The sequence below is a fragment of the Catharus ustulatus genome, chromosome 8 (assembly GCF_009819885.2).
Source record: "Catharus ustulatus isolate bCatUst1 chromosome 8, bCatUst1.pri.v2, whole genome shotgun sequence".
NCBI classification, from domain to species: domain Eukaryota; kingdom Metazoa; phylum Chordata; class Aves; order Passeriformes; family Turdidae; genus Catharus; species Catharus ustulatus.
The window spans coordinates 14,815,770-14,833,218 of NC_046228.1; the positions used below are offsets into that span (position 1 = coordinate 14,815,770).

General features: G+C 39.2%; 1 protein-coding gene across 2 annotated transcripts in view; it reads left to right on the forward strand.

The window, feature by feature from the left end:
• The window catches only part of ADGRA1 (adhesion G protein-coupled receptor A1), a 258,969-nt gene extending 251,823 nt beyond the window's left edge, over positions 1-7,146 (forward strand). For both annotated transcript variants that reach the window (XM_033066167.1, XM_033066168.2), the window contains one exon: positions 2,613-7,146. In XM_033066167.1, the coding sequence (XP_032922058.1) occupies positions 2,613-3,834 (1,222 nt within the window). In that variant the 3' untranslated portion in view covers positions 3,835-7,146. The remainder of the gene's footprint in view (positions 1-2,612) is intronic.
• Positions 7,147-17,449: the final 10,303 nt, after the last annotated feature.

Sequence of the window (17,449 nt, forward strand, 5' to 3'; positions counted from 1 at the left end):
GCAGTCCTGTCTTAATCCTTTTGTGTCCTTGTGTGTAGGTAGGTGTTCAGTAGACCTCCACAAGCTCACCAGGCATCACAGTTGTTATTAATTCCTAATTCTTGGCATGAAGCATGAGGTATCCATAAGAACATTCAGTCTTTCCATAAAAGCATAGCAGAAGGTGAATTAGACTGCAAAGTTAAATACGTTGTGTGTAACAGACCAGCATGGCAGTGACTGGCACACTAATGGATATTTCAGTACCCTGGCAGCACTAATACTCTAGAGAACATCACTCTTATGTGCTTTGGGCATCTATTGCAACACATTTGAAACTGGTTATGTTCTGGGCATGAAAAGTGGCAACCAAGGAGAATGGTTCACAAGTGAGCATCTGGCTCCTTAAAGACATTTTCATAGTTAATTGAGATTTCAACTCCAATAAGAAATCAGTGCATACCATGGCTAACTGTATGCTCTGCCTAGGACCCAAGTCATATTTATGTATTTATTCAAACTTATCCAATTAAATAGCCAGTTTATGATCAACATAAAGCTCTATTATTTCTGTTCCTAAATATGAGATATTTTTCATTTTGGTGCAGTTACTGGGGCTATACTTCTTTAATCATGTTAATGTAGCAAATCAATATGTGGTGCCACAGTGTGCACAGAAAACAAGAGACAGATGAGGAATGGTTATGAGATTGAGTAAAAATCTTCTAATTCAATGGCAGCATAGTGAGTTATGTGCCTTATTCATTTTTTATGGTGTTAATAAAGTAAATGTAGATGCACAAACTTGAACTTTTTTACAGAATAGATTTTGTAAGTGATCCACTGTGAGATTCTACTTGAAATAACAGCATCCCATGAGACTGTTCCTCTTGGGAGCATTCCACTCCACTTTGCATCAAATATGCAGCATTCAAATGTATTTCAAGTATTCACAGAGCTTTGTGTTCTCTGCTTATCCAATTAAATATAGGTGGTAATTTACCACCTATTTATTTTCACAAATATCTTTCAGGGAATCTTTTCTTATGCCCGTCTAAGAGTAAATTATATACTCTTTGGAGTGTTTCTAAGTTCATTAATATATGTGTGTGTGTTTCTGTTTAAGGTTCAGATTTCAAAAATTCAAAGTCATTATTCTGCAGTTTCTTGCTGTAAAGCCCAGTGGGACTGTCTCTATTTAGCTGAGACATTCTCAGCCTGGGAGAAAAAGTCATTCTGCCCTTTTTATAGTAACTTGTAGATAATTCCTGCCTCGACATGAATCTGATATCAGAAGTTTCCTCACTGGAACTGGAGGAACTGCAACTAATCACAGACGCCTAAATGAATATGAAGTGTCACACAGTGTCACTTTTAGAGCTGGAATCGTCGTGACAGATCACCTGGCCTGTCTTTCTGACCCAGTGGGAAATTAGCTATATCCAAACCATTCCTGACAGTTATTTATCTGAGGCACTTTAAATGCTCCTGTAATGGAAAGACCACATTTCATTCCAACAGCTTATTATCCTAATTGTCCTAACAGCTAAGAAACTTTTAAAAAAATCTAATTTAGATCATTCCTGCTGCAGTTTAAGCCATTACTTCTTGTCCAAGTCCAAGAGATAAAATAGCTTATTCCTCATTCCAGAAATATTTATCCTTGCAATATTTGGGATATAAGAACCTAGCAGCAGCTATACTAGGCTATACTGCCAGCTCAGTTCTCTGTAACCATGGCTAAAAGCAGATTATAGAGAAGAGTCAAAACGAGGCAAACAATCCTTCTCCCTCTAACCCATGTTCTGCCAGTTTCCATCTAGGATTTCATTAGTGTTTTCTTCTCCCATGTTTGCTTGATCAGATCATTCATCCTTAAGACAGTCCTCTCAGACTCATGCTGGCCTGTGAGCTACTTTGGGCTGCTCTAAAACAGTTATGGTTGTATTATTTAAAGCCTAACAAACCACAGTCATGCTATTATGCTACTAACATATCACAAAGAGACCATCAGTTTGCCTGATTTTTGTGAGGACATTCAGATTGACATGGATGAACTCCCAGGAACTCTAGAAACATTGCAGAATTCAGAAATGGCATATATCTTTGAGGTCTGGTCACTGGTGACAGTTCAACTAGAAGTCTTTTTTCAGCCTCTCTTAGTACTCAGGCTGTTCTTTGGCAAGAAGAAAATTCCACAGTAACAATCTTCAGGCTTAAGAATTTGTAGCAATGTTCATTGATACAAACCACTGAAATCTGTACATTTCTATTGCTCATAGTTTACTATGCCTCATTTGCTTTTTAATCAAAGTATTAATGCTGACATTTTTAGTAGTAGAAAAAAGGGTTGACATAAATGGTCTTCGCTGCAATTCCAGAGTCTAAACTGACCTACATTTCTTGGAAAATTTCAGTTTTAATTATCTGTAAATTATACTATATATTCTATTCTATTAAAGAATTAGAAAGTGATGCGTCAGCTTAATTAATATTAAAGACAGGCCCCCCCTCTCCACAAGCTGAACTGCTGAGATACTCTTGTGTCGTACAAGTCAGACAGCAGTCAGGTGTCCATCACATCTAATGTGGGCTCTGAAATGTTCTTGACTCTCTCTTTTTGTTGTTTTCAGTTGCTGGATGGCCTGGGAGCCCAGTCTCGGTGCTTTTTACGGGCCGGTGGCGTTCATTGTGCTGGTGACCTGTGTTTATTTTCTGTGCACGTACGTGCAGCTGAAGCGCCATCCCGAGCGCAAGTACGAGCTGAAGGAGAAGACAGAAGATCCGCAGAGAATGCCAAGCACTGACGTGGGCCATGGTCATATCACAGACTCTGTGTCCGTTCCCCAGGCAACCTGCCCCATGATTTCTTCTTCCTTATTGGAAAATGAGCATTCATTTAAGGCTCAGCTTCGAGCCGCAGCATTCACTTTGTTCCTGTTTACTGCCACTTGGACCTTTGGAGCACTTGCAGTATCTCAAGGTCATTTCTTGGATATGATATTTAGCTGTCTTTATGGAGCCTTCTGTGTGACCTTGGGGCTTTTCATCCTGATCCATCACTGTGCAAAGCGAGACGATGTGTGGCATTGCTGGTGGTCCTGTTGCCCATCCAAAAGGAACACATATTCTGTGCAAGTTAATGTGCGCCCAAAGGTCAACGTCAATGGCGACACCCAAGTTCATGCTCCTTGTCTGCAGGAATCCCCATGTCCCAACAAGTCAGCTGTGTTCAATCACCCAGCAGCGAGCCACTGCAAACTCACTAACCTGCAAGCAGTTCAGAACCACGTTAACTGCCTGTCGCCCGTGACGCCGTGCTGTGCAAAAATGCACTGTGATCAGCTGCTTGATGATGACGCTCACATTCACGTCCACAACGAGGGAACCTTCAGACCCAACATGCACATTCATAGATGTCTGAAAAGCAGAACTAAGCCACGTTACTTCAGCCGGCACAGGCCTGCAGGGGAAAGAGAGTACGCCTATCACATCCCCTCGAGCATTGACGGCAGCATCCACAGCTCCCACACAGACAGTCCCCACAGCACACACGAGAGCCAGTCGGGTCACAGGCGGGCCTGCTGCTCACAGAGCGACCCATACCCCACCGTCAACCAGCCCGAGAGCAGCGACACCAGTACTGTGATATACAGCTGTGGGAAAATGCCCGACAGTGACACTGTGCACCACCCCGCGCACTTCGAGATGCACCCACGGACACAGTCATTGCCATTTAACACACCCAACCACAACGGGATTCTCAAGGGAAACATGCACGAAGCCATGATATACAGCTCAGATAGTACAGGAAATATCAAAACTGGCCCTTGGAAAAATGAAACTACTGTGTAGTTTGTGGGCCATCTTAATGTGGTTTTTGCCCTAAACCATCGTTATCTTTGTTTTTATTCCAAAATAAATACGGTGATATGTTTGCATAGCTCATCAGTAAATTGTACAGCTTTTTCCTTTTCTTTGTAAATGTCGAAAAAGAGGGATAGTGACAGTTTTGAAGTGAAATTATTTTTAAAAGAAAGTTATGAATTTATTCTGAAAGATAATGAGAAAATGAAGTCTAGACAGATGAATAAGAGAGGCAATATCCTTTTGTTATACCGAATGACATTTCTTTGGAAACATCATTTTCATTCATTGTTTTCACTTTTTTTTTCTGTAGTAACTTCAGACACTTTTTATAAACATATCAGCATCTTAAACTTTTACTTATTTATTTTTGTAGAAAAATATTACTGTGCCATGGATTTTAATCAGAAGTGGCTATGGTAGAAATGATAAACAGGATTTTATAAAATTGCAGCTTTTTAGATATACAAAAGTGATACTGCCTCTAAAAACTTCCTGTAGCATATGGCCTGTAAAGTCATGTAATGTACAGTCTCTGTTCTGTCTTTTTTCTTGTTGGAGAGAAGTGCTAGGTAATGTCTCTGTTACATCTTTGGTGCTGTATTGGTTGTATTTTGCATGACATATGTCAGGATATACCATTTGCTGTTTTCTAGTGTTACATGTGTTTAAAAAAAGAACAAAAAAAAGTGTGGTACAAGGCTGTGAAAAACCCTATTGATATTAATCTAGAGCATTATAAATCTACAGGAAAAAATCACTCTGCACTAGTTTAAGTGGCACAATCCTTTGTATAAGGTTATATGATAGCTTTGATAAGGGTCCACTCTAATGTCTTTACAGAGCATGCACTACTCATTGTATGTGGCACTGTGTGGTGTAATAGCAATTGTCTCAACAAGTTTTACACTTCTTTGTAAAGTATGCCTTTTAAACAAATCTGTAAGCTGTTCCACGGTAACCTTTCCACATCTGTTAAGGTAGAGCAGTTTTATCATTAACTCTTTGAGGACTACAATTATTTTCTTAAGGTAGCCTATTCTAGTTCAGAGATACTGTATATATGATATTGTCTATTTAGTTACATGATCAATGTAGTCCAGAGTTGTGAAGAAAGAGGAAGTTCAGTAATTTTCTAAAAACACACCTTCTTAGAATCCATCTATTAATTTCACCACTTGCTTTCTGAAAACTCATTTCCTCCCCTAGCAAATTTCAGATTGTCTTAATCCTTTAATGCAAATTTGACCTTCATAAAAGTTCTTTATGTTCATGATTTCTGCTGAATTCTAGGGCATTCCAGGGTCAATAGCATTCTCTATTAACAAGGCTCTTGGCAAGATTTTTTTCATGTTTCCATGAACATCTGGGCACAAAGCATCCACTCACAGTACAGAACTGCATCAGAATGATCCCTATATTAAATAAAACTACTTTTTACAAATAGGAAGGGCACAGAATAATAATAGATTTCAGAAAGTGAATGGGAGCATAGAGCTGTGAGAAAAATGTCTACAGTGGAAAGTGAACAGTGCATCCAGAAATGAGAGAAAAAGCACAATTCTGTATGGCCACTCTAGAAAGTTTGCTGTGATGTCTTAACACAGAGTTATGTAATTGCTGCAGAGAGGAAATAGAAAATTCCATTGAGAGACCATCAGTCTGCAATTCTCTGTGTATATGTGGCAGAGATCTTCACCATTTCAGCCCCATATTTTTCTGTTATTAGCAGTTTATTAGACTCTACCTTCTTTTTTATTATTATTATTATGTAGGAATAAATTTCCTAACAGTGTACATAAAGATGACAATTATAATTGTTAGAATGTTATAAAAACATGTAAGTCAGATGAATGTGTTCTGCAGTGTTGCAGGTGGGAATTAGTACTCAAAGGGTTAATGCTCAGTATCTGAGTGCAAGAAATCTTGTTTTTCTGTATTTTTGTAAATTTTAAATATATATTGTAAACTCCAGCAGTGCAATGTATCCATCTCAGATTGTGTATTTTTAAAAGGTGAGCAAGAAGAATGCACTAGGTGGTTGTTGAGTTTTAAGCCAATATTCAACAGTTTCATGACTGCTTCTTTAGCTAATACAAAAAAAAAAGACAAAACACTGAGCTTTATTGTGTATATGCTGTATATGCTTGAACTGTCTCTAAACTAAAATACAGTATTTTTCTTTGTTTGCATACTGAAATATTTTCTGTTTCATAAATGTTTTCTTTAATATTGCTTTTACTCATTCCACATAGACAGTGACCCTAAATAAGCATAGACATAATGTGAAATCCACTTCTCTGTGTCTCAGCACTATGTATATGTATATTCTGTAACAGTAAAATTGTAGGAAGTCTGTAGATCATTATGCAAAATATCACACACACACAGAACCAAGATGAAATACTCACTCTGCAAGAATCCACTCAGTAAGCTCCTTTATTCAGCTTGTGTTTTAATCACCTCTGTTATTTTGTCTGAGAGGCCAATTCCATCTTCATAATGGCTTACAAAAAAGTGAATAGGTGCTGCTTTCCACAGAATATCTTATGTGATAAAACTCTCTGGAATTCAAACATAAAATATTAAAACACTTTTCTTATTGTGTTAAAAATTAATTTAGTGAATATTTCTGGGCTAATTTGAAAGAGATGTGTTACGCAATAATCTGTTTGCATATTATTTTTTCAGAAGATATACAGTATATCTACAGAGTAGGAGACATGATATTAAATAAATATAAAAATGTTTTGTAACATCAAATTTGACCAAAATGCTTTTTATGCTTTTGACTTTTTTTTTCCTTAAGATAAATGAGATAATTTCAATGCTTTACAAGTCTGGTTTTGATTTATTGTGGGGTTTTGGTCAATTATAATCAGTGAACCATTACTACTTTACCTCATTTTCTTCCCTATAAAAATTAAGTCAATGAAATAACCAGAGTGTAAGAGATATATTGTCCTAGTAAATTCCTCACAGACACACGTAAAATATTTTAAAAATCAGTTTTAGTGATTCATTGATGATTAAAAAACAGTTGAACAGATTTTACTGTTCACTTTCTGAACAAGAGGAATTTCATCCAAAAAAAGATAATTTTCAGAGAATGATGCAATCAACAGAAATCTGAATAGCTGCTACCAGAATAAAAATATGCTCTTGCTGTAGTGTTGTTCTCTGCATATAGAAATTCCAGTTTTCATGACTGAATTTGGAGTCACACAGGCTATTTACGAGAATTCCTACCCAGCCTCGTATAATGAATTTGGGTGTAAAAATAAAGCATACATTTTTGCACATTGTGTCTGGTGATATGTGTTGTTCCCAAGAACTCTGTTGATTGTGTCTGCACTGATGTGAGTGAGCAGTCGCTGTCAGTGGCCATAAACAGCTGTTCTTCCCCTCACAGCTGCCTGCCAGCTACCCTGTGAGCACCAAATCCAGATGTTAGCCTCCACAGGAGCTTCACTGGGGCTAGAAAGCATTCATCCTGTCTGAACCAAAGCAAAGTCTGTGCTTAAAGCAAAGTCAAGGCAACCTTTGATGGACAACACGTGAAATTGGGAACCCCCATTTAAACACTAAGCATTAAAGGCAGAAAAATGTAATGGAAGTGGATTTAAGCAGTTTTAAGTCCTCCTCCTTCCATCTCTCTAAAGCACCTGCCTAGTAAATCTACTGCCTACAGATAGTACCAAATCCAAACAAATCCAGGCAAAATTAAGACAGTCCTGGTTAGCTGAAATGAGTGAAACAGCACAACCTAGTTAACAATCAAAGAAGCACAAACTGGAGAAAACCTCTTTGGATGCTCTGTCACAATGATGCTTCAGGTAGGTTGTGTGTGGAGACATGGAACTAAGTGTTCTGGATGCCTGAAGATCTGAAACTGCTCTTGTGCACACACTGTTAAGACTTACAAAGCAGATTTCTACTCCACAAATTCAGAAGTAGCTTCCACTGTAAATTATATGCCTTTTTACAATGAAGAGATTATCTGACAATTCACTATTTGGGTAAAAGAAAGTTGTCATCACAATCAGGCTAGTAACCTTTTTATCATAGGATCTTCTTTGCATGGAAACAAGAAAAAGGAGACCACCTCTACTCCCATTGACTTTTTGTTGCCTATGAAAAAAAATGTCAGGCTGATGAAGACATTGGCAGCTCAGCAGCTTCCTTGCCAGAGCATAAATTCAAGTTCCTGTAGCAGCATCCTGCAATTCAGAAAGAAGCTGTAGAACGCAGCTGGATCAATCAGAATTCATTGGCTGAGTTTAAAGGCTGGCTGGTTGACTTCAGTTGAAGCAATTTCAGTAGTAACTTGGTGCTTCAGGCAGCTTTTACTTGCTTAGTTAACTCTACAAGGAAGGGAGCTTTTGATTTGGTTGTTTGAGATTTTTTGCTGTGCCCAGCTGGTTATTTCCTAATTAGCAATTGAATAACTAAGAAGAAAACTTATTCTATAAATTACCTTGACTATAAACCATGGGTTTTTTTCTCTGTTAGGGGTCTGTGTAGGTGCAAGTGAAATCCTAGTCACTCACCTGAGTTTTTCCAGGAGTCAAACAAGCTGGCATCAGTGAACTCAGGACAATATTAGAGCACTCACTCCTCTGCATGGAGGGTTGCAATTTGGTTTGCAAACTCTAAAGCAATTCAACCTCAAACTAATATCCTGCCTTGAAGTTGTGCAGCTGGCCATGCCTCTGAGGTAAGGGGTTCTTTGTAAACATGGTGCATACCCCACAGGTACTGCTGTCTGTTTACATTTTGATCTGTTTGAATTGTGTGGTGCCTTGCAGTCTGAGCAACAAAATGACTGACTGTTCCCATCAGCCCATCACTCTGCTCCAGCTGTTTGCCTCAACCTGCAGCACACTGCCAGGCAAGATTCTCCAGCATAGTCAGTGTTTTCAGTCATTCCTTGATTTGTTTCCCAGATACTCAATAACACCTGCAGAAAGCAGCAGGAGGAGTTTGTTTTGGGAGTAGGGGGAATTTCTGTGAGAAGAGAAAGCAATAAAACACATTATTCATATTCCTCTCACACGACTTTCTTTTGTTAGCCCATTTGTTAGTGAGCTGTAAGCAGTTACAGTCACTTATTCCCTGATTCTTTCCATTGCAAGGCCTTGTTCTCCACTAATTAGAACATAGCTGAAAGTTAAGCATTTAGCTTGATTTATGCCCTCAGCAATTACTGCCCTCAGATGGATGATTTTACAGAGTTCAGCCAAAGCAGCTGCAATGTTTTCAACAAAGAGGCTTGATGAAAGAATGTGTGTCCACAATAACACCTTTCAATGATTTTGTAATAGTTCTGTCTTCAAAGCCCATTATTTGAAAACTTTCAGAAATATAGCTATTATATGAAAAAGGCATCTCTCTATAAAGTAAGAGGTTCAGTACAGATAATTTAGCCACTAAAAATATCACAATATGTTACTGTGAAATCTCTCCCTTCTTGGGCTGTGAATGCCCCAACCGGGACCACACTCATTGATCTTGTGCTGCTGTTGCAAGCTCTAGGGGCTCTAAAGGACCAGCCCTGTCAATTATTTGCTTCAGCTGTCCTCAGCTAGGATTAGGATTGAAAACAGGAGGGTTGGTTCTCATCTTCTCTGCCAAATGCTCCAGTTTGCCTCCCCTTCAGAGGCACCGTGATGGAATGGAGGAGAGAACTGACTGGTTTGTACGAGAGAGACAAATGCTGGGCTGGAAGAAATCAAAAAGAGACTGAGCTTCTAGCATTGGATGGAGCAAACTAATCAGAAAGAGAGAGGTTGGTGTGAGTAGGGAACTGTAACATGACAAAGGAAAGGAAAGGAACAAAATTTAAAAGAGGGACTTGGAGAATGGAAACAAACTGAGAGTAAATTGGTCATTGGGTGAAAAGGAGGAAGAAGAAGAAACTTATATCCATGAGTCTTTCCTAGCTGCGTGTGAAAGCCAAGCTTTGTGACTCCTCTGCCATCAGTAAATATCTGAAAACCCACTAGTAAAATGGCTATTAACTTATAATATTGTCCTCATTCAAAATTACTGTATTACTGCTGTCAGCTATTCCAGTAATGTGTCAGAAATATGGGTATCGAATCACAGATGCTCAAAGCTGTTGATTAACCAGATATTTCATGTCCCACATGACAGAATATCTGTATTTTTAATGTCTTTTGAAATTCAGGAGCTATCACAAAAAAAGACAACTGATTTCAAACAGTGAGTGAAGCTGAAAGTCAAAGACACCAAACTGAGGAACTGTTAGAATTAAGGCTGTCTTTGGAACCTTCATTCACAGCTTCACTCTGTCTTTTGATGTTGTTTTTTCAATATTTGAGTTCATGCTGCTTTCTAACACTTTGGCTTTGATGCTGCACATTTAGTGTTCTTTAAATGTGTGTTTTTGTGTACATCTAGTGCTAAGCCAGGCATTTCACTGTAAGCTTTTTTCTATCTTTTTGCATGGTTGTTTTGGTTTGGGGTTTTTTTGGGTTTTTTTTTTGGGGAGGGGGGGTTGGCATTTTTGCTTGTTTTTGTTTTGTTGTTTTGGTTGATTGGTTGGTTTTGGCTTTTTCCTGGAACTTTTAGAGAATTTTAGAATAATTTTGATGTTGAAACTTTCTGGTAACCCAAATTCTGCTCTTCTAACCTTCCCTTTGCTGAGTAGTAGAATGGAATTAGTGGATTGAAAGATTTTCTATTGAGCTTCTGCTTGTTTGTTTGGGTTTTTTTTTTTTTCCAAAGCAGTTGTATAATTGTCCCAAGTGGTGTCACTGCTATCAGAAGGAGCAGGCTGAAGTCAGGCAGTGCCTGCCTGACTGTGCAGCCTGTACCTTAGTGATGATAATTTGTGTTGACAAATGGGCTGCCTGTAAATCCCATCTTCCCTGCAATGGAGCCTGCTCTGGAAAGCCTCCTGTGGAGCACATCCCTGGGGTTCACAGGCATCACACGCCCTGCCCCTCCAACCTCAGGATGTGCCAGCTCTGGCCGCTGAGGGATGGACACACTTCTGTCTCTGGCACTGTGCAGTGACCTCCTCCAGCCAGCAGCTAACCTTGCACGCCAGGCCAGTTCACTGCAGGTTTAGGTCCTTACACAAAGGTCATTCTGCTGTGAGCTCCAGGAAGGTCCCTTTCCCTCCAACTCACACTTCCTTGCTAGCCCTGAGCCCGCTGCCCAAGCCAGAAGCTGGAAAATCCCAGTCCCCTTGGCACAAGAATGCAACATCAGAATAGAGGGATAGTTGCTCTCCATCTGGAATAAATCACATTGAAACCTTCTCTGTGTTCCTATATATGAGGAACAAAAAAAAAAGCAGAGAGGAGAGAGTTAAATGACCAGCTAATCTCTTCTGGGATAATAAGTGGAATAGTTTAAGTGCTGCAACAAACAAAACAAACCCCCAGCCATTCTGAGTCAGTATGGAAGCCTTAACTCCAGCATTATAATGATGTTGTGTTCCACCTGACTGCACAGCACAAGCAACGTGACACCCAGTCAAGGGCTATAGCACATTCAAAGTAACTACACTTCACCCACAATGCTTCTCCCCTGGGTAAAAATATCTTGTACACAGTTGTACTGTGGAAAAAATTTCTGCATCTTTTGATACCCTGGTGGGCTGCCTTAGATTAAGGACCCACTTAGTGTGGACATGCACTTAAAATGTTTTTGTAATATTGGAGTCAAAAGAGGGAAAGTTACTTCTTTTTTTTTTAATTACACAAGAAGTCAATCATCAGTGCTACACTGAGATGCTACTTTTCTTCAGTATGTTGATCAGACAGAGCCAGAGAACTGCATAACAGAGCACTACACCAAGAGTGAAAAACAACCACAGGAAGAGAAGAAAAAAATCCTCTTACTATCAGCAGTTCTCAACTTTATCTGTAAGGAATGATTTCAGATCATGCAATCTGCTTCATTAGCCTGTTCATCTTCCCAGTGTGTTATTAAGGTTCAACTTGCTTAACAAAAGGAGGAAAATCAGAATATGCCAATCAAATCTGGAATGACTTAAACAGTCTGTGGTGTAAGTGGCTTACATATTTCATTGTAGGTTGATGTGCGGAAATTGCTGATACAGACAAAACATACAGGGTATAATTTCAAAGGCCCTGGAGCTGTAGGATGAAAAAATCTTCAGCAAAAGTAATTTTTACTTAGAAAAAGTAAGAAGAAAATATCTTACGTAGGAAATAAGAGTTTTGAATTTAAATCGGTGAAACAACAAGAGACTGACAAAGAGGAATTTTGAAAAGCTCAGCACAGAATTTCCTTCCTTGTGTAACCACTGCTGGATGTGAGGAAATGTTTAATTTATGGAGTCCTTAGCCAAACTTTTTTTCCTTTTAGATGTAGAGTTGAAATTATAGGCAGGAGCCTTTCCTTTGTTTGCCACAGGTCTTAGACTTCAATGCACAATGAACAGGAAAGGCTCAGCATTTGGTTTAGAGCCTCATCTGGAGACTGAAACTGCAGACCTCATTGAATGGAGGCTCTCTGTCGTAGCATGGGGTCACACGTCCTGGCATGCATTCACAAACAGAGGGGTCCAGAGGACAAGCAGGTGGAAATGAAGGGGAAATGGAGCATAAAGGGGAGAGGGGGTTGTGATGGGTTACTGGAGGAGCACAGGTGCCTGCTGAAATGGTGTAACCACAGCCCTGGGTGAGTGAAGGAGGATACTGAGCAGGACCAGTGAGCCTGCTTCTGTTGTGATGGTCACTCACTCAGGATGACAAAAGATCAGATGATATTTGGGCAGTAGTCTCAAAGATGGGCTGAAAACTGGAAATACGCTTCAAGGCATGTCATGTGTTCATGTTATAGAGAGAAGGAAAAAAATTAAGTGGTTTAATCACTGTCTACAAGTAACTAAATGAGTAGAAAGTACTTTACAGGAGGATCCTTAATCTAGCAGCAAAGGTATGAAAAGGTCCAGTGATTAGGAGCTGAAAGTAGCACTTCCCCTTTAATCTGCAAAAGTAATTAACTTCATAAAAATTTCTTAGTGATATGTTAAAATTTTTACCTCAAGAGACCATATCTTTTAGCAAAATATTTTTCCCTTCAAACACAAATTTTTGACCTTGGTGCTATAAGCACAATAGGGTAAAATTTTCCAGGCAGTTTACATTATATTTGATGTTCACTAGATTTAGCCTCAGAAAAAAATCCTCCTTTCAGATAGGTTTGTTGAGGTGAGATAGAATAGGAAGGACAATGTCTCAATCTGCCTATGGAGAGCCTATGAAATTGGGTTGTATTCCAACAACCTTTACTTTGACCTTCATGGCACTGTTCAGTTTAAGTGCTATTTTAATGTTTATTATTCCTTGCTCTTTGTGAGCTGTACATTTGAATGGAAAATCTTTATATTCTGCAACATAATAAAGTTCCTAGTAACTGTTTATAATTAAAAACTTCCTTAACTTCTGACAAAAGCCACAATGGTGCTTGCTTAACTAGATGTTATCACTATATCCTCTAACAGTCTGCATTAAATCAAACTCTTCCTTATCTCCTCTCTAGCACATAATGAACAAAGTTTGAGCTATATTAAGAATTTCATGTTTCTAAGTTAATTCCTTTCTTAAAAACTTCTCAGTATTGCTGATAAAAGAATACATTCTTTATAGCCTTCTGTTTTTCTGTCTTTCCAGTAATTGGTAAAATAATTCCAGATTTCACATTTACAGCAGAAGAGAAATTAAAGATCTCAAAGGTTTCCCAAAATATTATTCCAATTTCTAAGTCCAAAGTTTCATCTTCCTTAGTCTATATGTTTAATTGATCGTGATGTTAAATGATTGAGTCTTTAGAGTGTTGGGAACAAAGTAAAGCAACCCTGTGCCAGGATCCCACAGCACTGCACAGAGATTGGCATCTTCTGGCTAGACACAGTCCTGGTTTTGCACTTGCTGTTTGTACAAAGTCTCAGAGTTTGTACCTGTGGATATCTGCACTCCTCAAACTGTGATGAATAGGATTTCTGTTCCTGGGCTGCACTAGGAGATGGTCCTTTTTGGTCCCTCTTTCCAGCCTCATGCACAATGTTTTTTCTCGTATCCTCCTGGCTTTCATACCTGACTTTGGTTTGTGCACTGACTGCTCACATTGCTGTTATTCCAGTCAATTTTTCGTGTCCTTCTAGAAAGGCAGATCGGGTTCAGTGCTGACCTCAGCTTACCTGACAACCCCAGGTCTTCTGCTGACAGGGTAGGTCATAGCTGTGATCTGAAATGCTCTTCGCTGTCTTTTCTCTCTCCTCCTGGATATGAATTTATCCAGGGAGATAATTAACCTGCAGTCCCCACACTCTCTCCATTTCTCCTGCCTGCTGCAGCATGCTGGGTCCTATGACAGGATCGCTGGTGTCCTTTATCAGGCATGTTGTGTAACTTCAGTGCCAGGCATCCACAGTGTCCTCTTCTTTATTCTTCATTTCTGAAAATGCTTTTGCTGTGCAGCACGTAGCTCTGCTTGATTTTCTATGTTATTTGTTAGGAAACATCAGAATATCAGAAATATCAGAAAGGTTGCTCTGATTATAGATCTGTGGCAAAGTGGATTGAAATGATTTCTGTCCTTTCTTTCAGTAATTATTTTATTTGCCCAGTCACCACTTGTTTTTGAGTACTGTAACATAAGCATCACAGCCAGTTTGGAAATGTCCTTTGCTGACATTCCCCAGAAGCACCCCATCTACTAGGAAGTATTTTGTGCTAAGCCATCTGAATTCTTCATTTTTCACTCTTTTCACTCCTTTTTCGCCCCTAAAGCTCCTTGCTATATCTTGGATTTCATCCTCCCTCTCACTCTTTGCTCTGTGTGGCTCAGACAGCATCCAGATGGTCTCTTCCTCAAGTGAGTCTGTTCTGGAAAAAGCCTCACCGCTGTCACTCACCAGAGGACAAAGCTGACCTGAAAAGACTGTGCACAGCACAAAAGGTGATTTTTCTTTCACTGGTACTTAGGAGTTACACAGCTCTACACTGCATATATGTGTAAATGTGTGTGCACATGTACAGTTTCACACATACACATATAAATAAACATTACAGAGGTATCATCTGAATGCTTCTTACTGCCTCCCTCTGTTTTGAGCATGCAGATCATATTTTCAGACTATGTCTTCTAATCTGAAATATTCTGATTATTTTTAGTATTTTCTATTGGTTTTAAATGGATCCTACAATTTTCTAAGTGTTAAAGGTAATCCAACTCTGCATAAAAGGACTGAACAATTTAAAACCTCCAAAGGTTTTTCAGTAGCTGTAATTGCTCTTTCACTTGCAAGTATCTCCCCAGAGGCACAGGGAGTTGTAAAATTAGCAATATTTTTAACACAATTTTCACAGGCTAGACAAAATTAGTCCTTTTATATATTTCAGATATACATTAGCAACTTTAAATTCTTTTTTAAAAAATTCTCTTCCTTGGAAATGTCTTGATTTACAAGCAAAGAATACTACCATGTGTTATTTTTAGAGAATTGAAGCCATGTGGTTCTAATTTGAATTATTACAGATACATGTAGCTTGCAAATGGAAATTCCCCCATAAACCATTAGATATTGATGAGTTTCTCCAGTTAGGAGTTAAATGAGTCAGACCACAGTCTATCTAGTCATAACAATTAGAGGCAGAAATCATTAATAATTTAATTTAATTATAATCACTCTTTTGACTGTGGCTGGTGTAGATTGCAAATAGGAAACGCTTGCATAATTATTATTCTGAAGATCATTCAGGACAAATAAAAGTCTGAAAAAGATGTTAAATCTCTTAAAGGACTTATTTTAATTATTTTAAAGTCATACATTAATTAAGGTGTTTACTTATTAATCCTTGGAAATTGAATTCTGTACTCAGAATTAAGTGCTGTAATTTTCTTGAGTAACTAAGTGCTGTGTTTCTCATACATGAGAGGTTGAATTGCTCAACCTTAACTTTAGAATCTTCTATAATAACTTGAGGGATGCTGGCAATTAACTCACTCGACAACTTCTCTCTGCCTCTAGCAAGTTTTGTGGCTCTAACATCTCTCTCTTTAGAAATCTTGTTGGCCTAGATTTTTTGGGTCATTTAACAGTCATTGTCTGCTCCTTCATTTCTTACTGGCCTAATTTATCCATCTGGAATTGAAGCAGGATGCAGACAGAATTGATTCTGTGGCTGCCATTGCATGCCAGCTATCATAACATCTGAAGTTGAAGCACTTTGACATTTGTGGCTACTCTGGAGAATCCACTTCTCACAGATATAAGGGATGGGAGTGTTGACTGCTCTCACTGCTTTCTTTTCCTCATGCTGGCCCTTTGAAGGTAGTAAGGAAACTTCACAGACCTTCTTACACATCCACACCTCTCCTTGGAATATCTTTATTGGTCAGAGTTTTTGTTATCATTATGAAAAACATTTTAACAGCCTAGAACTCGATCTACAGGTTCATTATTTTGTTCTTTACCTCTTGTGTGCACCACATTCCCCTTCCTACCCTCTCTTGGGTCACCCATGTAAAGCCTACACTAAGCACTTCCTCAAGCAGAGGATCAGCCCTAGTGGTTGTTTAAAAATACATTATTATGGTCCAAATATTTTTTCCTAGAAAAGGTAATGTTTTGAGGTACATGGAACATTGTAAGCATATTATAAGAGGCATGAAAGAAATCAGGTTGTTTAGATTAAGACAATGAATACTGCAATATATTCAAAGGCTTTTTTAGGCTTTTTGATCCTTGCAGGTCCCTTATAGCCAAAAGAACTTCACTTTGCCTTCTGTCCTGCAGTGCCCAGGGAAAACTGACAATCCTGCATCTTCAGCTGAAACGCAGCAATCTGCCTGCAGATGAAATGATGCAAAGCCCCAGCTCTGCAACAGCAGCACATAGAGTGGCTTGTCTCAGGAAAAGGAGAGGTGCCTTCCAGATTCAGCTGTAAGCATGCTTGGCTTGGCTTGGCTTTGCTCCCCCCTCCCACTCCCTGACTGTCTGTGCAGGCTGTGAGAACTGTCACTGCACCAGCTGGAGCAGATTTAAATTTCACATGGGAAGTAAAATGCTGGTTTTGACAATGTGAATCATTTTACAGTTGTGCTGTAGCATGACAATTACCATCCCCTCTCTCACGTGACTCCATCTCACCAACAAAGCCTTGTGTTGTAGTAGTAACCAAGAATTGAGAATTGGAAGCTGAAGCCATTTGTCTCCTGCCTGGCTGGTATCTTCTCCCACACTGCTTTCTGTGGGTTATTTGAAGCTTCTCCTCAGAGCTCTTTACCATCTCAGTGAGGTGGCCCTGGCCTTGATGGGCTGCCCCTTTCCAGCAGGGAGATGTCGTGCTCTGAGCTACAAACACAGCAGTCAAGAGACTGATGGCTGCTCCCTGCTGGTCTCTGATGCTGCTGAGACTGGTGGGTGCACCTGCTTTGTTGTGGCCATCCAGTTCCAGTCTAGGCAGATGCTGGCTGTGAAAACAATTTACCTGTATTTGATTGACTCTTATGTTTATTCATCGAAGCCTTCTAGAAAAGTCTGGACAAGCATTTAAGTGCTGAAGTCTGTTCAAGCCATCCTGAATTGCCTAAGCAC